Source organism: Oryx dammah, unplaced genomic scaffold (genome assembly GCF_014754425.2).
Source record: "Oryx dammah isolate SB20612 unplaced genomic scaffold, SCBI_Odam_1.1 HiC_scaffold_11210, whole genome shotgun sequence".
Classification (NCBI taxonomy): domain Eukaryota; kingdom Metazoa; phylum Chordata; class Mammalia; order Artiodactyla; family Bovidae; genus Oryx; species Oryx dammah.
This window is the reverse complement of record NW_024080603.1, coordinates 443,189-468,433: the sequence shown is the minus strand read 5'-3', so window position 1 is coordinate 468,433 and position 25,245 is coordinate 443,189. Positions and strand designations below refer to the sequence as shown.

The 25,245-nt window shown below is 38.6% G+C and overlaps 2 protein-coding genes across 4 annotated transcripts in view; one reads left to right on the top strand and one right to left on the bottom strand.

Annotated features, from left to right (window-relative positions):
- LOC120860936 (high affinity cAMP-specific and IBMX-insensitive 3',5'-cyclic phosphodiesterase 8B) overlaps positions 1 to 6,616 on the top strand; it is a 113,126-nt gene extending 106,510 nt beyond the window's left edge. The window contains exon 21 of the mRNA XM_040236645.1: positions 3,218 to 6,616. Coding sequence (XP_040092579.1) covers positions 3,218 to 3,327 — 110 coding nt within the window. The 3' untranslated portion in view covers positions 3,328 to 6,616. The remainder of the gene's footprint in view (positions 1 to 3,217) is intronic.
- Positions 6,617 to 8,002: 1,386 nt separating this feature from the next.
- Positions 8,003 to 25,245, bottom strand: part of LOC120860938 (WD repeat-containing protein 41) — a 46,719-nt gene continuing 29,476 nt past the window's right edge. For 2 of the 3 annotated variants that reach the window (XM_040236646.1, XM_040236647.1), the window contains exons 8-13: positions 20,566 to 20,676; positions 16,096 to 16,280; positions 13,340 to 13,461; positions 12,143 to 12,231; positions 10,775 to 10,908; positions 8,003 to 8,222 (exon numbers count right to left, since the gene is read on the bottom strand). In XM_040236646.1, coding sequence (XP_040092580.1) covers positions 8,070 to 8,222; positions 10,775 to 10,908; positions 12,143 to 12,231; positions 13,340 to 13,461; positions 16,096 to 16,280; positions 20,566 to 20,676 — 794 coding nt within the window. In that variant the 3' untranslated portion in view covers positions 8,003 to 8,069. Of the gene's footprint in view, positions 8,223 to 10,774; positions 10,909 to 12,140; positions 12,232 to 13,339; positions 13,462 to 16,095; positions 16,281 to 20,565; positions 20,677 to 25,245 lie in introns of all 3 variants that reach the window. The other variant, XM_040236648.1, reaches the window with a different exon arrangement.

The following is a 25,245-nucleotide window of genomic DNA, read 5'->3' as shown; positions in this document are numbered from 1 at the left end:
ATAGTCAATAAAGCAGAAGTAGATGTTTTTCTGGAACTCTCTTGCTTTTCTATGATCCAGTGGATGTCGGCAATTTGATCTCTGATTCCTCTGCCTTTTCTAAAACCAGCTTGAACATCTGGAAGTTCACAGTTCACATACTGTTGAAGCCTGGCTTGGAGAATTTTGAGCATTACTTTACTAGCGTATGAGATGAGTGCAATTGTGCAGTAGTTTGAGCATTCTTTTGGCATTGCCATTCTTAGGGATTGGAATGAAAACTGACCTTTTCCAGTCCTGTGGCCACTGCTGAATTTTCCAAATTTGCTGGCATATTGAGTGCAGTACTTTCACAGCATCATCTTTGGGGATTTGAAATAGCTCAACTGAAATTCCATCACCTCCACTAGCTTTGTTTGTAGTGATGCTCTCTAAGGCCCACTCAACTTTGCACTCCAGGATGTCTGGCTCTAGGTGAGTCATCACACCATAGTGATTATCTGGGTCGTGAAGATCTTTTTTGTATAGTTCTTCTGTGTATTCTTGCCATCTCTTAGTATCTTCTGCTTCTGTTTGATCCATACTATTTCTGTCCTTTATTGAGCCCATCTTTGCATGAAATGTTCCCTTGGTATCTCTAATTTTCTTGAAGAGATCCCTGGTCTTTCCCATTCTACTGTTTTCCTCTATTTCTTTGCACTGATCACTGAGGAAGGCTTTCTTATCTCTCCTTGCTATTCTTCAGAACTCTCCATTCAGATGGGTGTATCTTTCCTTTTCTCTTTTGCCTTTCGCTTTTCTTTTCACTATTTGTAAGGCTCCTCAGATAACCATTTTGTCTTTTTGCATTTCTTTTTCTTGGGGATGGTCTTGACCCCTGCCTCCTGTACAGTGTCACTAACCTCTGTCCATAGTTCTTCAGGCACTCTTGTCTATCACATCTAATCTCTTGAATCTATTTGTCACTTCCACTGATATTCGTAAGGGATTTGATTTAGGTCATAGCCAAATGGTCTGATGGTTTTCCCTACTTTCTTTAACTCTGAATTTGGCAATAAGGAGTTCATGATCTGAGCCACAGTCAGCTCCCCATCTTGTTTTTGCTGACTGTATAGAGCTTTTCCATCTTTGGCTGCAAAGAATATAATCAATCTGTTTCAGTATTGATCATCTGGTGATGTCCATGTGTAGAGTCTTCTCTTGTGTTGTTGGAAGAGGATGTTCGCCATGACCAGTGCATTCTCTTGGCGAAACTCTGTTAGCCTTTGCCCTGCTTCATTCTGTACTCCAAGACCAAATTTGCCTGTTACTCCAGTATTTCTTGACTTCTTACTTTTGCATTCCAGTCCCCTATAATGAAAAGGACATCTTTTTTAGGTGTTAGTTCTAAAAAGGTCTAGGTCTTCACAGAACCATTCAACTTCTACTTCTCTAGCATTACTGGTCAGGGCATAGACTGGGATTACTGTGATATTGAATGGTTTGCCTTGGAAATGAACAGAGATCATTCTGTCATTTTTGAGACTGCATCCAAGTACTGCATTTTTTTTTGGGGGGGGACCCTTTTGTTGACTGTGATGGCTACTCCATTTCTTTTAAGGGATTCTTGCCCACAGTAGTAGATATAATGGTCATCTGAGTTAAATTCACCAATTGTGTATATCTACCACATCTTCTTCATTAATCTGTCAGTGGACATTTAGGTTGCTTTCATGTCTTGGCTATTGTAAAGTGTACTACAGTGAACACTTGGGTGCATGTATCTTTTTGAATCATGGCCTTCTCTGGATATATGCCCAGTAGTGGGATTGTTGGGTCATATGGTAATTCTACTTTAAGTTTTCTGAAACTAAACACTGTTCTCCATAGTGGCTGCACCAATTTACATTCCCACCAACAGTGTAGGTAGGTTCCTTCCTCTTCACTCTCTCTTCAGCATTTATTATTCATAGGCTTTTTGATGGCTATTCTGACTGGTGTGAGGGTGATACCTCATTGTAGGTTTGATTTGCATTTTAGTGATGTTGAGCTTTTTGGCCATCTGTATGTCTTCTTTGAAGAAATATCTATTTCAGTCCATTTTTTGAATGGGCTGTTTGATGTTGAGCTGCATGAGCTGTTGGTATATTTCAGATTGATCCCTTGTCAGTCACTTCACTTGCAAATATTTTCTCCCATTCTGCGGGTTGTCTTTTCGATTTGTCTATGGATTCCTTTGCTGCACAAAAGCTTTTAACTCGGTCCCATTTATGTCTGTTTTTTTCATTACTCTAGGTAGGAGGTAGATCCAAGAAGATATTGGTGTGCCTTGTGGCAACTAGTGTTCTGCCTGTTTTCCTCTAGGAATTTTATAGTATCTGACTTTACATTTAGGTGTTTAATCCATTTTGAGTTTATTTTTGTGTATTGTGTTAGAGAACATTCTAATTGGGTTCTTTTACACTGAGTTGTCAGTTTTCCCAGCACCACTTATTGTAGACACTCTTTTCTCCATCATATATTCTTGTTTCCTTTGTTGTAAATTAATTGACGATAAGTGTGTGGGTTTATCTCTGGGCTTTCCATTCTTTTGCACTGATCTCTATTTCTGTTTTTGTGTCAGGACCATATTGTTTTGATGATTATAGCTTTGTAGTATAGTCTGAAGTCAGAGAGTCTGATTCCTCCAGCTCTGTTTTTCTTTCTCTGGGTTTCTTTGGGTATTGGGGGTCTTTTGTGTTTCCCTACAAATTTTAAAGTATTTTTCTAGTTCTGTGAAAAAATGTTATTGGTATTTTGATAGGGATAGGGATTGCCTTAGGGTAGTATAGTCATTTTCACAGTATTGATTCTTCCAATCCAGGAATATAGTATCTTTCCAGCTGTCTGTGTCATCTTCAGTTTCTTTCATCAATGTCTTATAGTTTTCAGAGTATAGGTCTAGGTCTTTTGCTTCTTTAGGTAGGTTTATTCCAAGGTATTTTATTCTTTTTGATGTGATTATAAATAGGATTGTTTCCTTAATTTCTCTTTCTGGTCTTTTGTTAGCAATTTTTAGTTAAAAGGACCTGTTCCTATTATAGAAACCAGTATTTAGTGATTTATCCTTCTCACACTTGTGTATTCACCTTAGGCCTAACCTAGGGTACCTCACTTCCAATTCTGATCCCAAATTTGTCCCAGAGGGCCTCAACCTTACAGATGCTCCTAGAATCTAACTTAACAGGCTTCTTTTTTTTTTTTTTTTATGTCCTTGCAGCTTTTGCACACCTGCCAACGCTGATGCAACATTTGGCCGATAACTACAAACACTGGAAGACATTAGATGACCTAAAGTGCAAAAGTCTGAGGCTTCCATCTGACAGTTAAAGCCAGGACAGAGGAGGTGACCTCTGGATCTGCAAAGGGCACTGTGAATCACAGTAGTGTAAGAGACATTCCTTCATAATGAAAATGACAGATGTAGGTTAAGGAGCTAACGTTTAATATCTGACCTTGAATCATTCAACTTCCCAAACTTCATTTTTAGAAAACTATGTTCTGTGAAGAAAAACATTAATATATGTTCTTTTGAACAATCACTTAGTGACAGAACACACACATGGCAAAATCCATTGCCCTGTTGTAATCCTATGTGCTCTCATCAAACCATGCAGCTGATTCACTGTAACTAGCAGGACACCTGCAGCAAAGACTTGGTGCCCACGTGCCCACCATCTCTGTGGATGATGAACCATGAAGCTTTGCTAGTATTTAGCTCATCCTTTACCATGTAAGTCTCTATCACTGTTTGGCTTGACTATTTTCCTCAAGAATGTCAATCTAAAAGATGCCTAGGAACATCTAATTTTTAAAAACCTATATAAAACAAGCAAAACAGCTGGGACCAAACTGCTGATAAACTAGTTTCAGAGCCTCCATGGCTAGGTGGTTCTTCTGGCTAATGGTGTGACACTCAAATTAGAATATAGCCTTGGCCTAGTGAGTGCCTTCTTTAGACTGGTATCAGCAGCCTGCATAGCCGTCTCTCCCAAAAAAGGGATTCATCCTAACAGAAAGCCATCCATGAAAGGGAAGGAAGTGACATCTTGTTTGGGGGTAATCCAAGAGCTTTATTTCTGGTTTGCAGAGGCAGTCACAAGGCACTACAGTGTGTATTATATACAAGCCATTAACCTGACTACCCTTGGACAAGATTGTTTTTTAAAACAATTTATATACATTTGCTGTTTAAAATTTTTTATTAGAGCAATCTAAATTTTCTGGGTTTAAGTCCATGGAGTATGTTGTGCCATGTTACCAAGGAGTGAGAGAAAGTTTCAAGGTTCAGATGTTTTTAACCTATCTATATTTACGATCATGCCATTTTGCTTTAATGATGTAAAAAAAAAAGACTGCAAGATGTGTAAATATATCAGAAAACAGGCATATGGGGAAGCAGTAAATGCTATTTTAAGCTATTAATTGTATGCTAAAAGCTTATAAAGCACAAGTGCATATTTTTATACAGCTCTTTTCACAACTTTCTGTGATCTACATCAAGTTAGTCTTGAGATTTTCCTTTCTCTTTTACCAGCCAACCCTTCTGTGTATTATAAATATTAGAGATTTAGTAAACAAAATCTTTGTTCTTCTTTTAAATTCTCTGTACTCCATGCTGCATTCCTAAGAGGTATAAACAGAGACTAAATTAACTGAACCAGTAGTTACTTTTTTTCAAATGAAAATCTGAATGCAGCATACTTGGAACTAGTACATGGGGGAAAAAATGACTTAATCACTACAAAATGTGCCAATGCTTTTTTCTATGTTTTGTACCAAAAAATGCAAACATATATGACAATTCCATGCAAAGAAAGAAATGTACCTAAATTATTTTTGTTAGATGCTAAGAGAACTTGCTTGGTCAGGGGAGCAGCTAGCTTTGTATTGTAATGCTGCATTATGTAAATGTGATGAAAATGTTTTTGTGAAGTACTTGTAACTAAATTCCTACAGCCATTTTTCATTCCTAACAGCTGTTTTTATTTTAACTCTTTGGCCTAAATTTTTCATAATTTCAAATTTTTGGTTAAGTGTTCTTTATTTCATGAGCCACACACTTTGTTTTCAGAACACATTAAATTCAGGATGCCAGAATCCCATTTTAAGGAGCTAAACAATTTGCCTAAGCTTCAGAAGCTTGCTTGAGACAACAATCTTTTCCTGACCATCTCGCTTTTGGTTACATTTGGTAAGTGACATTCATCGGATGTCTGACATTTTTCTCTATGAACATTATAGCTGACTCAGTTTCAAATTAATTTCATATTAACACTGCTAAAGCTAAAGCTTTAGCATACCTCTGCTCTTTACCAGTGTAATTTACTATGGCGTAATTTACCAGTGTAATTTACTATGGTGTAATCTTTCACTGAGTTGGTAATTACATAGTGCATTCCTAAAAATAGTTTATAAGAAAGTCTTTTAGATGGTATGTGTATCAGATAGATATAAATTATTGTCTCTTATTTACTCATCAGTAAATAAGCTATTTACTAAAATATTCTCTGTTGAGGGGAGCCTTATTAATTTAGGAAAATAAAATCTCATTTAGAGAGAGGTCATATTACTGCTGCTACTACTGAACCAGAAGTTATAAAACACTGTTGTCCAAACCAAAAATAACACTATAATTTAATTAGGTTATTTTTTTACTTCCAATTTAAGATTTTAAAATTATGCTTGCCTTCAGAGTTAGGATGCCTCATCTATTCAATCCGAAGCCACTCTACTTGACAAAGATAAATAGTGTCCCTAAAGTTTAGGCTCTTATGTGAATAAGCCAGAGAATGAAGTGATAAGGGTATTTTTAAGTAAAAATGACAAGGCCCAGTGTACAGATATTATATCTGGTGTTGCAAATATAACAGCACTGAAAGCTAAACTAGGGAAGTGGAAAAAATGCATATACTATATATTGATGTCAGTTATAGTATTCTTCTAATCTGAAAGTTCAACTTTTAGCAGTAGTCTCCATACAGCTAGTGAACAGCCATCAAGTATGAGTCCCTGCTAGATTCTCCCATCTCGTTGTTTCTGCCTGTCTCTGACCTTAGGGCATTCATGAAATCAAAACCATCAAGTTTCTCTAAATTTTAATAACAGAGGGACTCACAGTGGTACTTACTTATGCTATTTGCTCCCCAAACTTACCTAGGATTTCTAACATCCCTTGTGAATAGACTGCTGTCACTTAATCCAGAACAAATCAGAAAAAGCAGTTAAGAATCTATGAATTCCTTTATAATTCATTGAATATCTTATACAATTCAAAAAGTTTATAAACTCATGACCTAATAATGTAGACCCTCCAAAGAAAAAGCTAATTAGTAATAGGGTAAAGTCCATCTATGGAGAAAAAAGCCTAAAAATGACTGATCAATAATCTGATGCACTCAGACCAAAATGCATGTTGGCTTGGTTACGAATCCTACCCATGTGCCAACTTCAGGGTGAGATTAGAGGTACCTCTGTGTAACACTCAATTATGCCATAATAACGATCTTGGCTAAAAGGCAGTGCTAATTTTTCTATTATAAAATGGAGGTTATGTAAATTTTATATTTCTCCATAAATCTGTTTTCATTGTGAATTAAAACAATTATTGTGAACATTACTTGGTTTTGCTCAAGGGGTGACCATATAAGCCTTTCTCTCTCATTCATATATATTTTTTAAAGCTGTTCACTGATAATGGGAATTGAGCTAACTAACTACAAGGGCTTACCTGACTGGGCTTCAGCTTCCTCATTTAAAAGTATTATGGCACTCATCTGGCATGGATGACCATAGCTCATCCAGACTTTGCAGGTAGTTGATAAAGGAAGCAACTATCAAAGGTAAAACTAGTAAAAAAATTTTTTTTACAAAGATTCCATTAGGGTCTGTGGATTCTGTTAGGGGTGTGTGTGATGAATAAACCCAGAAAGTGTTCTTTGAGAAGTATCAGTCCTAACACATCAGCCCCCTTGTAGTTACTTCAGTAGGATTCTTTCATCAGCAGTTTAACTCCACAGTTAAAACCACCCATTTTTTAATGTATGGGACACTTTTTAGTTTTTATCCTTTAGTACCAAAAGGGAGAAAGAGTACGTACGCTAAGGCTGACGGGGTGATGAAGCTGATTTAATCTCAGGTAACTGCAAGAAACTACATTAAGTAAAGCCTGTCTTAAGCATTTCATATTTGAGCCAATGGTAAGATGAACTGGCTCACTTCAACTAAATTTCAATTAAATACTATTACTTCTATTTCTACCTCCTTCCAGGGTCTAGATTCAAATTAAGACACTTAAGACACAGCATTCACCACTTCAACCTCAGACAGTCATTATGGAATCTTTGTTTCCTCCAGGGAAGCATCAGTTTCCTAGCTAGCTCAAGGCTTAAATTCAGGATATGCTACATCCCATTTATTCTTCCGTGGGGTTTTCAGTTTTCTGTAAAATATCTTCCATAATTATCATGTATAGTTATTTCCATTAAAGCAGGCTCCTTAAGTAAGTGTAAGAATGACAGATGGCCACATAGTTAAAATATTAGTTTTGGATAACAAAGTCAGGTATTTCAAAATCCAGAAAGGCTAAATGAAAGAAACTAGATTTTAAAATCTAATTCCTGATGATGGATTTAGTTAGAGGCAATATAATAACACTAAAGACAGAGAGAGGTTCTGAGTACTATTCTTTTCATGAAGCATTAGATTATACAATTTCTGGTGTAAAATTTAAAGCAAAAAATTTTATCTCTGTGAGGATACTGTGGTATAATTTAATTCTGCTTCGTCAGACAGTTGTGCTGAAGTCTGAACGCTTCACTTTCTGAAAATTCACTGCTGAAATCAGACCCATTCCTACAATGGTTTCAGGTAACTTATGAGGAAAGTCAAATGAAAAACTTGTGCCATATTCTTTGGTGGATGTACTAGTACCTCAGAAGCAAACCTGTTGCTGGTTTGCGGACCGCCCTAAAAATTAAACAAAATTAAATAATCAATATGGTAATGGTTTTCAGAGCATTATCCTATATTTGATGTTCAAGGTTCATATACAGGTATTTTAATTCCCTAACCTAAACAGACAGATACAAGTCACCATTCTCCTCTAATTTTTGAAATAACTTTAAACTGCGCAATCCAGATTCTCGTTCTCCATTTTTCCAGAGAATAATGAGGTGATCAGCAGAACAAGTCACTAGTCCATGGTCTTCAAAGTACAGAAACATCTGTAGAAAAAAATTAATTACTGATTATAAGAAATTCAAGGAGAAGAGAAGCGGCTAATACCAACTAGACTAACATAGGTCCTTGCTGAAATGCGTACCTTGGAGAGGTCTTTGGATATGACTATGAAACTCTGTATCTTTATGAGACATTTAAGTGTGGGTGATAGTCACATAAAATAACAAATGCCAGATCCATATCTAATATTTTAATAATCAGAACATTGTAAACACTACTCAACTACAGAGCTGTAAAAGCTTTTTTTTTTAATTCCCAAAGTGTCATCTAAATTTTACCATTATCTAATTCTTCAAGAATAGGTTTTAAGATTTTTTTTTTTATCAGCAGAAGTCCTGACAAACCTGCTTCATTTAATCATTTCTGCTGGCCTTCTTATTAATGTAAAAATGGCCACAATAAAATATCTGAATCCCAAGTTCTCCAAGATGAACACTAGCTTTAGCTCTCTATATAAACAGAGAATAATCAATCCTTAAGCATTTACTGAGTGTTATCTATATGCTTATAATCCCTATCTTCAAGAAGCTTCTAATTCAGCTGTGAAATCTGAATCTTAGTTGAAACAGTAAGGGTATCAGTTAAAGACGATGTAATTAGGTACTAAGTAATATACTTCAGGCTATGATTTGCTGCGGAAAAAGGAGGCATAGGTCAATACTAAATGAAATTGTCCGAGAAAGCTAACAAAGCATTAAACTCTCCAAATAAAAGTAAGGTCATGCCCAGTGAAGGGATAGGCTGGAAGTTAAGAACAAAGAAAATGAAGTGTTGATGAGAAGGCAGCATGCATCCTATGGAGAGAGCTGGTATAAGAGAGGAGATAAACGAAACTATGAAAGAGACGAGCTCCTCGAGGGAAAGAGTGAAATAAAAGAGAGAAATAGGATGTAAGCTTTCTGAGAAATAACTTATACATTTCTGACCGTATACATTTCTGACCGTAACAGGAAACAGCCTGAGCTGATGATGCAGTAGTGAAAGGGAGGAACTATCAGAGCAAAATTCCTCAGGAGATGCACAAGTGAGAGTTCAGTACACACAGGCATATAGGTCTAGGCTGGGAGAGTCAGGACAGAACATTTTAAAGAAAAGAGAAAATTTAAGAAAGAGCCAAGATTTTCTCAATGAAGCCAGAGACACTTTAAAAAATAATTAAATGTCAACACCTCTACTCGGGCAAATTTCTAAGAATCTGACACTCCTATATAATGACAAATATGCCGCACCATTTAAAACCCTTCAACAGATTTTTAAAACCCACTCTTTAAAAAAGTTTAAAGGCCAGACTGCTTAGCCATACATTCAATCATCTGACCCCAAACTACTTTATCTCCTACTGTGTGCACTGACTGGAACACAGACCTCCAGGCTAGGCAACCTGCTCCTTGCCACTAAGTAGATTCTGTCTTTGCCCTCCTGTCTACTACATTCCATCTGCACAACTGCCGAAGTTAAAAAACAGAATGAAAACAACTGGGCTGCCTGTTACAGGAAGGCGAAACAGAGTAAGACATGAGCACCCAACCTCAGGGAGCTTATGGCCACAAGACTGTCTTAACCTCTGAAGCATCAAGGTTCAGCTCAAGGCCCATCCATTATCTTCCACTAACCATTTTCTTCTAACTCTTGAGTATTCCACTACTAATCTGGGTCCATCATAAGCAACCTAGGTTAACAGCTTATTAAGTCTACCTATATTGTTCCTGACTACTGAAATATAAGCTCCACAACAGCAAGGATTTTATTTTATATCCCTTTGTAAACTCTAATGTCCAGTATAGTGCCTGAAATACAGGAAATGCTCAATAATAAGGTGGTGTTGTGATGCTGCTCTTAAGAATACATGCACTTTCAAATGAAAAATTAATTTGTTCCTCCCTGGCTATGAAATGGAAGCATAATTTAAGAAATTCATTACTCAGGGCTGTGGTGATACTGTTACCAGTTGCAGTTATCTCTTTACCTCAGCTGGTCTTTTTCCTTCTTCATTACAGGCAATGGTGCTGATAGTAAATATTAATGCATTTGATTTTATAAAAAGTTAGAACTGGATGCACTCTATAATCCTGAACTCCACGATGATAATCAAGACACTGGGTTTTACTAAAGCTAACTAATTATTATCCTTCAAAACAAAGTAAAACAGACTTCTATTCATGAATTTGATAATGCCCCCTGGAATTAGATTCTGTAAGGTTTTACCTCTACATATATAAGCACACTTCTCCATGTACCCTCTGTATTAACTACCGTTTAACAGTATTTACTACTCTTATATATTCAACACTGTCCTTATTGTCAGCTGTCTACCTACATCTCATACGTAAAGTTAATTAAGCCAGTTTTTAGAAGCAAGACATTCCTCCTTCAAATCATTTCTCTGTATAGGGCGATCTTTACCACACATACCTAAACCCATCCGACTCCATGTTTAGAATCAGCAAAAACTTACTGATAAGAGAAGGTTTAGGTCTTTATGAGATGCAAAAAGCAAGACTCCCCTGAACACCTCTATGCTTATTAAAAACAATACCTCCACAGATGATGAGTGTCCAATTAAATCTCCAATGAGCTCTAGTGAACAGGAAGTGGCATTTTCTTGTTGCTTTTTAACAGGATGGCTGGCTTGTTTATTTACTCTTCCAAATCCCCACATGTTAAAAAACCCTAGAAAAACACAATCATTTTAGTCATTCTCAAAATTAGTATGCTCTTTTCTTAACAGGCTTCCCCTATGGCTCAGCTGGTAAAGAATCCGCCTGCAATGCAGGAGACCTGGGTTGATTCCTGGGTTGGAAAGATCCCCTGGAAAAGGGAACAGCTACCCACTCCAATATTCTGGCCTGGAAAATTCCATGGACCATATAGTCCATGGAGTCGCAAAGAGCTGGACACAGCTGAGTGACTTTCACTTTCCTTAACAATAATAATGTAAGATCAGAAAAGCAAAACTTATGCAAAGGTGTTTCTCACTTATTTTAGTCAAGGGCTAAGTGAGCAGATGATACCAGGCACTATGCTAGGGTTTTTTTACTATGTTACTTCATTTCCTCTTAGCTACCCACATTTGTTGCTCAGCTCTTCTTATTGCCCCTACTCAAGCACTGCTGAAGGTGTGTTAACATGAGAAAAAGGCAATCGAAGTCAAAGTGGAGAGAAATTAAAGGGCTGAATGGCAGTGTGGGGGCGGGAAGGTCACAACTTAAGGATAGATAAAAAACAACATATGTGACAATACCCTATGACTTCAAATAACTAGAAGAAACTCTGAGGCTACTGGCATTTGATTTCTTATGCGAAGGTTGTTAATTAACCAGGATTTTGTTTTTCAAATCAAGCATGAGAAAATCAACAGCTCAAAAGATTAATGACATAAACACAAAATTGTTTGTTTATAAATTGAGTTCAATGTTAATGCTTCAAGGCTGAAGAACTTTGATGCCTGATGGTACACATTATATTTATATACCAGACATAATTACAATACATTAATAAATAGCTAATTAGGCCATTTGGTCAGTCAGGCAAGAATACTGAAGTAGCCACTTCAGTATCCTCCAGGAGATCTTTCCAACCCAGGGATCTTTCCAACCCAGGGATCAAACCTGGGTCTTCTGCATTGCAGGCAGAGTCTTTACAGTCTGAGCCACCAGGGGAAGCCCATTTGATCAGTCAGATCAGTTAGCTTCCCCTCAAAGAATCCTAGCTGACTTGAAATAAACAGGCGGTCCTGCAGTAAATATTAACATGTGAATCCCCCATCCCAATTCCCAAACGCTTTATGTAAACATGCTTATTTGGAGCACATTGTATATTATTCCTGTGGTTACACATAACTGCCTTTCGTCTGTCTTTCATATGAGAAAAAAGCAAGACCACCTTTTTGAGAGAAGATACACACCCGTTGGCACCGGCTCCACTGAAAGCTGCTGTTTTTCTCGTAGCTCCCAAATGCGTACACTGCCATCTTCTGAGCATGAGATAACCTGCCTGTCAGAAGAGAGAGAGCGCGCCATGGAGGGCAAGTGCTCGAAGTGCAGGGAAAACCATCAGTGCAACCTTTATCTGCTTTCATCCAGCTCTGGGCAGGAGCTGATAAAAAAATCACACTTTAACATGGCTTTACAACGCAAAGCAAAACACTCCTCAGGAAAGGCATGCATTATAGTGTGAGACTAGCTCAAATGTTACAAACATGTATCACTTCCATTTTTAAAAATCCATGCAGGAAAACAAGTTATGAATTACACACTCACAATATCCTGAGAAGCCCCATTCCTGTCTCTCACCTCTCACTCTGAAAGTATCCTGTAGAGTAAATACTGCTGTGCTGTGCTTAAGTTGCTCAGTCATGTCCAACTCTCTGCAACCCCACAGACTGTAGCCCACCAGGTTCCTCTGTCCATGGGATTCTCCAGGCCTGAATCCTGGAGTGGGTTGCCATGCCCTCCTCAAGGGGATCTTCCCAACCCAGGGATCCAACCCAGGCCTCCCGCATTACAGGCAGATTCTCTGTCAGCTGAGCCACCAGGGAAGCCCAAGAACACTGGAGTGGGGAGCCTGTCCCTTCTCCAGGGGACCTTCCGGGGTCTCCTGCACTGCAGGCAGGTTCTTTACCAGCTGAGCCACCAGGGAAGCCCCCCAAATACTATCATTTCCTTCATATAATTCATCCCTAGAAGCTCAATGGCCACATCTGCCCTGAGAGGAAAGCCTTCAGTTAGTAGCCTCGGCCAACAAGGAGACCACCATTTAATTCTGGCCATAAGCAACACCACCGAAAAGGTGGCTTTGTGGAAAATATTAAAAAATTAGAACATAGTGCCCCAAAGTCTTCTAACTATTAAAATAAATACCAAATTTTAAATTCTCTCTTCTTACAATGAAATTCAGTATAATTTGTGAACACTGCTGTTTGTAAATTTTGCAATATATTGCCACAAACTCTTCTGTTAAGAGACAGCCATAGGGTATTCTCCGTTTTCAAAAGAACCTGTTGGTCAAGGAACAGAGCCAGGTGACTTTGCCCCTTGAGCACTGGTGGCCCTGGGAACTATGCACTTCTTCTACCTGTTACAAGGCAGATGGAAGCGCGTACCTGTTTGGGAGTCTGGCAACGTGCAGGACACTGGAGTCATGTGCAGTTTTCTGGCAGGCAATCACGCGCTTTGTTTGAAGGTTATACACGTATAAACCCCTTCCAACTGCAACAAATACATTCTGGGGGAGATAAAAGTTCAGAAATGTACACAAAACTAACACCACTATCCAGAGTAACAGATTTCCAGCCTTGGTATGAGATCACAAAGTCGTTGTTACCTTCCCTATGCCTAGCCTTCAGCCCAAATTACTGTACTGCCCTCTAAAGTCCAAAAATATCAAAGCACAAAAGAAAGCTCAGCATTTAGAAGGTCGAAGGACACAACTGCTAATACAGAGCGAACTCTATGTATCACACCCTGCAGCATCCTTACTGAAACATGACAGCTAGAGCAGGGGCTGTGGCTGGAAGACTGGTGCAGTGGAGGTGGAGCTGCTGGGGTACAACCTGGGTTTTCATTCACATAATACTGTATCGTTGGGAAACTACTTAGCTTCTTCTGCCTGAAAAATGTGAGCAAAATTACTTGGGCTCCACACCTTAAGCATCACAAGAACTATGAAGTATACAAAACAGCATATGCTAGAGTGGCAGATATATATATATATATATAGTGGTTTCACAAAGACATTTTTTCCAGTTCTACTAAATTTCCATTTTTCCTTTCTACTAAAACAGCTTTAATCTTTTGAAAGTACTTTCACCAATATTTATCTTACTTCAGCTTCACAACATCTCATTAATGTAGGAAAAGCTATTTTGCAGCATAACAAGTCAAAATAAAAGATTAAAGTCACACAAAAAATGAAGACATGAGAGGTGGTATTGGAATTCAGGTCGCGTTACTCCAGTTCCTTATTCTTGCCTCATACCATACCACATTGCTTCTGAACCTATTTTGCAAATCACTAGACTTCTGGTGGCTCTTGTCTAAGAAACATTTATTCTTCCTCAGCAGGTATGCCAGTGAGACAGACCTTTCAAAAATCCTTTTCCCTTCCTGTTCTCACTAGAGAACACTTCTCATGCAGCCTCAAAGGCTAAAATGCCAACTCAGACCTATAGTATCTCAACCAAACATGCCTCCAAGGCTTACCAGACTCTAAATCTTCAATGACTCCGTTGACCCTCAGGACTGGTGTTCTACACACAGCAATGCTAAGGACCAGTGCCATGCACAAAAATAAAAACAGCTGGCCAGCTTGCTAAAATCTAGAGCCCTGGGAAACATTCAATGCAAAGAAACCCCAGAAACTAGTTTATATGGACCAAGAAATCTGTGCAGAGTTCAAATGCTTTATCAAAACCCACAAAATTATCAATACAACCAGAAAATTAATAAGCTTTGGGGCAGTATTTACTCAACAGAATCACTCTTATACAACTAGAAAATTAATAAGCTTTGGGGCAGTATTTACTCAACAGAATCACTCTATCAATCACTTGTCATTAACAATAACTGACCCCCTTGTAGAAAAGAAAAAAGAAAGAAAATGAGGGAAAACTGAGTAAGGCTTTATTAAGCATTTAATAAACATCAATTCAAATTTTAAGATTAAAGAGAATGCAAAATGAAAAAACTTTAAGCACTAATTTACAACATTGTTATAAATTACAACAATGAGAAAAAGGTATCAAATTAAAAATATAATTTTTAGGGCTACAACTCTTAGAAATCTAGTTTCTATCTTTCCTGAGACTATTGTTTTTATCATATATATATTTACTCTTTTTTCCCCCAAAGTAAAGTTAGAATATAAAGACAGTTAATCTTTAGGGAGAACAATGTTCTTTAGCTATTCTTACTCTATTTTGGTTTGGTTTTTAAAGTAAGAGAGATTCAAAGAAAGCAAAAAAAAAAAGTGGACCACACTCTCTCCATCTAGAATACTGTTACTCATTTTGGAACTCATGTACACCTGTGGTGGATTCATGTCAATGTATGGCAAAACCAATACAGTATTGTAAAGTAAAAAAAATAAAATTAAAAAAATAATAATAATAAAATAAAATAAAAATTAAAAAACATACAATTGTAAGATTTAAACAGTATAGGAAGGCACAAAATAAAGTGAGGTAACAGCCTCCTCCAACCCCTTTCCTCAAAGTTTACAACTCAAATATTTCTTGTGATTTGATTTAGAAAAATAACCCCAAACATATTTTCTAAGCTCCTAAAGCTAAAAGAAGAAATGTTCAGATCAGAGCCAAGATTCAGAAATCCATTGGTACTAATCTCTTACTGCAAAAAAAGATGTGAAGTGCTTCAAGAGCAAGTGGCCTGAAGGACTGAAATCTGTAATTCTCACACAATCACCTTGCCCCAAGATGCTAGAAGACTAAAAGAAAGGGATTTCTGAAGTTTTTAATTCCCTTTATTTCTCCAGGAAATGCACCAGAATCTTCAAAAGGATTCTTTCTCAAAGTGTTCCTTAAAACAATTTTAAGCATTATCCTCAGATCATGAGAATATTTAATACAGCTCAAAACTTCAATGGGTTCTAAAATCTGTGGCCATTTAATCACCTCCTTGCCTCAAAGATACGAGGCATGAGGCAAGGAGGTGGTAAAAGATTAAAATGCTTTTTTTAAAGCAAATGATGTAATCTTTGAAATACATCAAAACATTTTAAAGCACAACTTGGATGTAAGGAATGACACCTTTCTATATCATGAGATTAAATTATCCCAATTAGAAACTGAGTTTAGTAAAAGATGTTAAGATTATAGAAATTTTTCTCAATTTTTTTTACCTCTTCATCCCATGTGAGATGATGAATAGAAACGTCGTTTGGCTTTTGACAGAGTTTTATTTCCCGCTGAGCATCTAGCTGCGGAGATGGGTCCCAGCAGTTGCGTTCGCAGGCCTGCACGGTCCAGCCCAGGGTGTCCCAGACGATGAGTTCCCCAACATGGGAGCCAGATACAAAAGTCACATCTAGGCAGAGTTCATATGTCTCTTTATTGATCATTTACCTAGGCTACAGTAAAAATGAATGAACTGCCTAGTAGTGTTGCTCTATAAAATCACAGTATTAACAACAGGGAGGTAACCCGACAAGCCAAACAGGAAGATTAACAGAACCGACTGGAAATAGACTCAACTTTACTTACACATTTAGTAAATGATAGTAACTGCTTTTCAATTCAATTAAGAAAGAAATAAGCCATGCTGGAATACTTGGTTAAGTATTTGGGGAAAAAAGACAAAAGGATTTTACCTTGGATCATATACAGTTAAGAAAAAGTCACACTTCTCTTTCTCCTGTACTCCCACACCCACAACATGCCTGACACCAGATGTGTGGGGGTTTCCCCACAGCAGGCAATTATGCGACACCAGCCGAATGCCCCTGCAATTTAACTCAGCTTTGGCCATGTCTACCTGGGAATAATGTCAGTTCCCACAGGTTAAGGACTCAGTCCTGCAGGACTTCTCTCACTTCAGATACTAATTGCAAATCCAGGCTGTTACCTGTGTTTCTAACTGACTGTAAGCTGAAGAGTCTCACATCCCCTCCTCAGGTTCAGTTAATATGCTAGAGCAGCTCACAAAACTCAGGAAAACAATCTACCTACTGTTCACCACTTTATCATACAGGGTATGACAAAAGACAGATGAACCTCCAGAGGGAGGAGACAGACACACAGGGCAAGGGGTGTGGGAGGCGTCTCAGAGCACCCAGGCCCTCTCCAAGCAGGCCACTCGTGTTCAGCAACCCAGAAGCTCTCTGAACCCCACACTGCTGGAATTTTTATGGGAACTTCATCACACACACATGATCTATCTAATGACTATCTAAAGATATCTGAAACCAATTGGGGACTGAATAAATAAATAAGACATCCATGAAACAGTAATGCTGTTATCAAAAACTAAGTTGTAAAAGTATGTTATGTTCATACAGAAATATAGTCTATGGGGTCACAAAGAGTCGGACACGACTGATGTGACTGAGCAACAACAATGCTGTAACAAAAAGCACACCATATGTATACATGCCCAGAAAAACACCTAGAAGGACATGGACCTGTACTTAATACAATATGAATGATTTTCATTTTCATTTTTACATTTTTAATGTTTCTGTTTCCTCATTTTTCTATTATGACTATGTATTATTTGCACAATAACAAGTTTTTTAAATGTTTAATGAAAATGAAATTAGTGGGCTAAGACACTTCACAAATAATACATTTAAGGAAAATGTACAACTGCTAAGACTGAAAAGGTGGAAGGTGGAGCAGAGCAGCGCACTGTGAGTCTAGAAACTCAAGTTTTAATTTTGACTCAGCCTGTTACTAGCCATGTGGCTAGCCTTCAAAAAGTCATTTAATCTTTTTCTATCTTGGATTTCTTAGGCATTGAATGAAGATGATCATAGAAATAAAATTAAATAATAAATGTGTAGCCATTTTAAAGACACTGAATGTTATCTTTTGAGTCCCTGGTATTATTTTGAGCCCCTGGTATTATTTCATATTAATAGTATTAAAACATCTAGTTACTTGTAATTTAGGAATACATGGATGAGTAATTATGATTTAATTATCTCATTTATCAAATATACCAGGACAGAGATCTCTAATAACTAGACGAACAATCTCTTCAAAATAAAGAATTATCAGCAATCATACAGGTAAATAGTATTTTTCCTTGGTTCCAAGTCCAGTTTCCATAGTTTATTAACAGACTCTCTGGAATTCAATCTGTGAAGAATTAAGTTCATTTCTCATCTGTGGAGAGACAAGAGGCTTGTAGGTCTACTAGTGGGAAAGTTAAGACGGCAGTAATCTTTCCATGACCTTCTTTTCCATCCCCTTCTCTCCTCTTTCCAATCTCACTCAAACTACAGCAGAACCAGAGACACTAACAAGTGAAGATTCTTCTTGACTCCAGCTCCGCATGTGTCATCATACCAGAGCTAACCTCCTGAGACCACACAGCTGCCTGCTCTGATCGCCAAGTGTCTGTAATTCATCTAGGCAATAGAAACAAAGTACTTGAGCCCAGTTATAATTTTTCACTAGAAATGAAATGCTGACACTGACCTGAGTCAGTGCAGTTTATTGCTGTGTAAATTATCCCAAACTGGTCATTCAAAATGTTTCACGCCAAACAGCCTCAATGATGTACTGTATGTGGATGGACTTTGATCCTTAGGCAAGTATCAGAAGTCACTTAGTATGAAAATCTCACCTGAAACCTGTCTACCCATCCCTCAGAAGTACTAATACTACCATATCATGCTGTCAATATAAAACAAGAAAAGGAATAAAATAAAGAAGCAGCACCAAGAGCCGTCTGCCAGAAGAGTTAAGCAAGGTTACCTTGTATGTTGGTCTTAGACAATCTCTGCAGAGGGATTCAGAGCTCTTGGGCAAACCTGGTATTCATTATTCACATTTGTGGGAGTTCTGCTACAAACAAACGTTCTGCTAAGGTTGTCCTAGCGCCAACTCACTGAACGTGCACTTTCCCTGTGAGTTATAAACCCAGTAACTGGCAACATTTTGACTGGTAATTGGTGGGGACAAAGAAGCAGGGCTGAGGGTGGAACTGGGAACTATACAACATAATCACTTCAGGATGGCTAAATCTGCAGCATGGCAGACACATCCATTATGAGAGACCGTCACAGTATCATTCTCAAATGTTGCCAGACTACTCATCCATATATGATTCCTGAATATGTGTTTGGCTTGCTAGCATTCTGTAGTTTAATTTTAGAGTCATGGAATTTGTAAAGTAAAAAGTACTAGGGGTTTTCTGTAATTTCCATTAACAAATTATTTTTTGCCTTAGCTTTCCCTTTTCCTTAAGATGTTGGCAAAGAAAGACTTGACAAGAGCATTCTTAATTAAACTGTTCTGAGTATCTCTGTAGATCACAGAGGTGTACAGAGAAGTGCCATGAAGCTGAGGGTCCCTCAGTAACATCTCCTCAACTTCATTATGGAAATATGCCAGGTCCTGGTCCCAATACTTCACTGCTAAAACGGGACAACTAGGCATGACCACTGTAACGGCCAGGACACTGCTGTGCTCTTCTCAACAGCTCCAGCCTTGGGGCTGCTGGCTCAGTGTCAGAGGGACTTCCAAAGAAGAACTTGCCTTCTGGGCTGCCACCATGGCTAAAGGAAAAAGAGTCCCCTGAAAAAGACAAAAGGGGCGCTCCTCACATTGTTATTTCTATCATACAGATAATCTAGTCCTCAGACAGACTTGCAGCTGGGCTGAACAAGCTATTAGAGAGGAAGTTTCTGGAGTTGGGAGGGCCATTCTCACTGATGTAATTGAAAACGTGACTGAACGGCCTACAGATGGAGACTACACATAGTACTGTTTGTGGCCCTTTCCCTTCGCCTCATGTCTCTTCAAAGTATTGCTCAGAAAGAGCCAGCCTAGGTCAGGGGGTGCAGTGCACTCCCCTACAACATATTCACAGCATCCTTACAGGACCCTCTTACAGACTCCTCCAGACTATCAAACTGCAGCCACCCAAGAGCCCTCGCATCTGACCTCAGAGCCCAGACCACCCAGGAGAGCTCTGATGATATAAGGTACCAGTTTACTTGAAAGTGAAGTAGCTAAATCCCAGGATTTGTGGTCTGTGATCCTATCCTGTCATCTGATGTCAGGTTCGCCTCACAGGAGATACTCATTAAAATCAAGATAAAGCCAAATACAAACTCTGGCAAACCAAACACGCAGCCATGAGGAAGGGCAGGTATGATCCATTTCTGCAGACCTTTAGTTTGGTGTTATTCTCTGGTTCTTCAATGATGGACTGAATCCAGCTCATTCTACTGTAAATAGTGGTATATAATTTTGTCCTGTGTGACCTTCAAAAGAGAAAAGAGCCAGAACCATCTGCCCCCAAAGCCAAAATGCCACCAAGCATTAGTACTGATAGCCTACGACAATCATCCCACAGCTGCCAAGTAACCCCTGAGGTAAGTATGCTGTCTCCTCTATCACCCCTTTTCTCTGCCCAACTCCATCCTTCCCCCGTGCCTAAATCTAAGACCTACCAATCTATGAGACTTGATGAATTCTACTGGTTTAAACCTCAGAAAATAAGACTGCCACTCTCTCCTTATTAACAGCATCATTTTCATGATGGTAATTAGAGAATCCTACGACAAAACAAGACTAAAGTTCAAAACAGGATAACAAGTAAAAAATTTTACATAATATAAACATGGACACAATGAGCTTACCATTGACATTAACCAGTGAGAGAATATTATCTTGGTGATCAAGGAGGCGCTTAACTTCAAGAATATCCCATCCTAATGATCCCTCTGTGGCTGCTACCAACCTGAAAATTACTAAATGAAAAGACCGATATAATTTTACTGAAATAGTCAAAGAAGATCAAGTTCCATTTCTGCTCAAAAAACTAATATTTCACTAAGTGACAAATACCTAAAATACTGAAAAAAACCATCTCCAAAGACAGTCTTGTTCATATTACTTTCTTTCTTCCAAATCCTTGAGATGTTTGCAATGATCTACTAAAATCCCAAGTGTGACCTCAGAACTCTGTTCCTTTTATTAAAACTCTTCTAAACCCCCACCAACCATTAAGTCCCATCCTCCCTAAGCCTTCAGTGCACAACCAGCTCTCCCACCTTATTCTCTCCTTAGCCAGCACTGATCCGGATCCCTGAATCACCCCCAACCGTTAGCCTTCTCTCCTCATGCCAGGTCAGTAAATACTGCTGCAAAATAAGCTATAAATTTGTGCTTAACCTCAAATCAGTGAAGACTTCAGCAGTTTTTATTTATTTACTTTTCTTGATATCTAAGCTTACACCATTAAATTACAAGTTCTCTGAGAAGATAGGCCTTATAATTTTTGTGTGTTATACAGTTCTTTTGGACTATAGTGTTGCTTTATTCAACTGAGTTTAACAAACAGTTTTATATAAACTTGTATTAATCCTAACATTAATCAGTATAGAAAACTCAAAATCAAATCAACTGGAAAGATTCAATAAACAAACATTTACTGAACACTTATTATGATGCTCCAGGAACTTAGATATTATATGTGACTAGGTTCCAGTTACTGCCCTGAAATACTCATCGAGAGTGGGAGTGAGACTTATAAACAAGCTCAGAACCAATGTAGTTGGTGCTATAATAGGCCCCACACCAAGTGCTGTGGCTGCTCACAGCTTAGAAAAACTGGTATCTCAGCGGTCATGTTCCTCCCGAGTGACGGCTTATTACTAAGTTTCTCTTCTTTCTCACACTTCTCTCTGGAAAACAGGTCACACCACATTCCCTTCTATGTCTCTGGGCACGTTCCATTCACACTGCAACTGTGGCTGTCAGATGAAGGGCTTAGAAACCGTGGCTGTCTATCAGAAAGGGGACTCTTTCTGATACCTAGCAAAGTAGAGTGAAAATTCTCCTTTATTTGGGATACTACCAAATGATGCTGAGATTAAGATTACAGAATAACAAGCAGGCACTGTACTGTTTAATCCAGCTAACAGGGAGAACAAACTGAAATAGTGACCAGAAAACTACAAAGCACTAAAGATAATGTGAAACTGTTAAGTTCATAAATAGAGTCTCTATAGTCAAGTATTCACAAGGGTCACATATGTAATAACTTCAAGGAAGTAAACATGAATTAGAAGATAAAAGAAAAGCAACAGTCAGTTCCAAAATGGGGTTAACAGAAAAATCTTGAACTTCTGAACCAGGATAAGTATTCGAAGTGATGATAGACCTGCCCAGCTAATAAAAGCCTCAAAGTAACTACAGGCAGTGCACACAGAAAATTTATTTCCTGTTGAGAAGATTCACATTAGAAAAAGAGAAATTGGTATGGAACACTTAAAACCAAGGACAGGGGCACAAGCTTGTCTTAGAAATAGAAAAGATAGTACATTTAGAGGAATAAAACTTATTTTTCATAAGGAAAATGGCACTGCATATTTACTTTATGAAAAAGTTAAAGTCACTCAGTGGTGTACAACTCTTTGAAACCCCATGGACTATAGCCCACCAGAATCCTCTGTCCATGGAATTCTCTAGGCCAGAATACTGGAGTGGGTAGGCGTTCCCTTTTTCAGGGGATCTTCCCAACCCAGGGATAGAACCCAAGTGTCCCACATTGCAGGAGGATTCCTTAGCGTCTGAACCACAAGGGAAACCCTATTTTGAGGCTAAGTAAAATGGAAACCCTCATTTTTAAGAATATTTGTATTTTTTATAAATTATTTTGAATAAAACCAACTTTAATTTCTTCCCTTTTTTAGATGATATTCTAATTTCTGTTGAGGCATCAGTGTTTATTACTATTTCAATGAATTCACTAATTCATTTGATAAAAATCTCTTTATCTGTTAGGAGAAAGATGAAGAAGAACATTTCAGTCACCAAGGCACTAATATTCTGAAAGGGCGGGGCAAAGAGAGACCAAAAAGCAAACATAAGTTTTTAGAGTAGTAAGTTAAATGGTAGACATGAGATTATGAGAATGCACAGGTAAAACCTCTGGGAGAGGAGGCATAAGGTACGCAAGGCTTCATCCTTGAAAAAAGAAATACTAGAGCTCTGCTCTTAAAGAGTAAGTAGTGATGAGCCAGATTGAAGAGGACAATGAATTATGTGGTCAAGTCCAATATGGGTGACAAGAGAAAGGAAGGCAGAGGTGAGAACCACCTCGGGCTGGGGGGTTCCAGGAAATGTGGATTAGCCAGCAGTGACGCAAGACTCAATGGAAGCAGGGGGGAGATGGTCAAGTCCAATACAGGTGACAAGAGAAAGGATGGCGGTGAGAAGCACCTCAGGCTGGGAGCTCCGGGAAATGCAAATTAGCCACCAGTGAGACAAGACTCAAGGGAAGCAGGGGGAGATCATGGAAGGCATGATCTGATATGCTGAAAGGCCTGGACTTCATTGTGTAGGCATGATTACATTCATCCTTAGGGCAAAGATTTCATTCACCTGGAGCAAAAATGGGAGAAAAAATAAGGCCACATAAGTTTTGTTTTGTTTTTTTAAATAAATCTAAATGTATTCAATTTAAAGCCCTATACTTTTTTCCTGAGGTCATGTTCTGCGTATTTTGTTGTTAGAAAGTTATTTTTACAAAATGAGGTTGGTAAATGGTAGCTTATTTTGTTTCCAGTTTGGAGTTTTTAATGTTTTCATTGAAAACATCGTTTAGAAGCACTAAAACAGAGAAGGGAATGGCCATACCTAACCAGCCAACCAAGCAGGCTATATCACGGTGAATTAATTTCACCGGTATCCAGATTTTGATATGGATTCAAACAGTCCCAGTATTTGTGCAACAATCTGCAAGTATCTGACGTATATGCGAACAGTCGCACAGATTAGAAACGCAAGGGCTTCCCTGACGGCTCAGCAGGGAGGGGATCCAGCTGAATGCAGGAGTCACAGGAGGTGCAGGTCTAATCCCTGGGTCAGGAAAATCCCCTGAAAAGAGAGTGGCAGCCTGCTTCAGTATTCTTGCCTGGAGAGCCCTTATGGACCATGGACGGAGGAGCCTGGCGGGCTACAGTCCAGGGGGGTTGCAAAGTGTTGGACACGACTAAGCATGCAGGCACGCTGAATAGGCATATACTTAAAAGAGATTTTATTTTACTTGCTACTAACTCTGTCATGGGGGGATTATATTTGGACACTCTGGCATGCATGCTCAGTCATGTCTGACTCTTTTGTGGCCCTCCTCTGTCTGTGGGGCTCTCTGGGCAGGTATACTGGAATGGACTGCCACTTTCTTCTACAGGGGATCTTTCTGCCCCAGGGATCCAGCCTGGGCCTCCCGCGTGTCATGCACTGGCAGGCAGATTCTTCACCACTGAGCCACCTGGAAAGCCCTTTGGACACTCCACATTACATATATTTAGACATCCTACTAATACTTCATCGTTATCTGAATACAATAATCTTTTGTAAATATTTATACTTTCGATGTGTTCTCCAGACAACGGCAATGGCTAAAATATAGTTTAAGCATTGTAAGTACACATTCAAAAAAATAAAGTAGAGGAATGAAAATAAGTCAGGAGACTATCGCAACAGACCAACCAGGCAAAAGAGGAGAAGAGTACCTGAACAGAGCAATACTAGTGAGATGGAAAGAAGTGGAACAAAGTATCTAGAGCAGCTGCCCTCAAAGACTGGCCCCAGAACCACCTCAGCACTCCCAGTGCGTGTTAGAGTGCAGACGCTCAGGCCCCACTCCAGAATCAGTGAACTAGAAACTCTGCGAGTAAGGCCCAGTATTTTGTGTTCTTAACAAGTCCTTCAGGTCATCCTCATGCACACTACATTTTGAGAACCACTGAGGGTAAAACCAGCAAACACAAGTGATTGATTAGCAACAAGAGGAAAAAAGCAGGGAAAAGCAAGGCATCTTTCCAGTACAATAAAGAACATGGGAAAACTGAATTTCTGCAAGGAAGAAAAAAAGAAAAAAAACTTAAACACTAAATTTTATCTTTAGAAGCTGCTTATGAAAAGAAAGCATAAGCACTGGGTCTAAAAGATTACTTCTCAGACATGACTACACAGGGAAAGTTCAGTTGAAGAAAGAAAAACTTGACTGCAAAGCAGCAGAGCCTGCAGATAGCAGCTTACAATTGGTAAACCATTAGCTCATTTCTCACTGGCATTTACAAACATGCCAACTGATGATCACAGTAAATCTCGAGACTGGTCTCTAGAAGTAGCAGCACAAGTAATATCAAATGCCCTCTGGGCTTCATTAGACAAATTCTTCAAGAAAAAAGCAGATTTTAAAAAGCAACTCCGTCACTTCTCAGCACACAATTTTTATCCGTAAGGTAACGAGCATAGTAGGTTTGGTTTCTTTTTAAACTGCAGACTCCCGGCAGTAAATGAGTGAG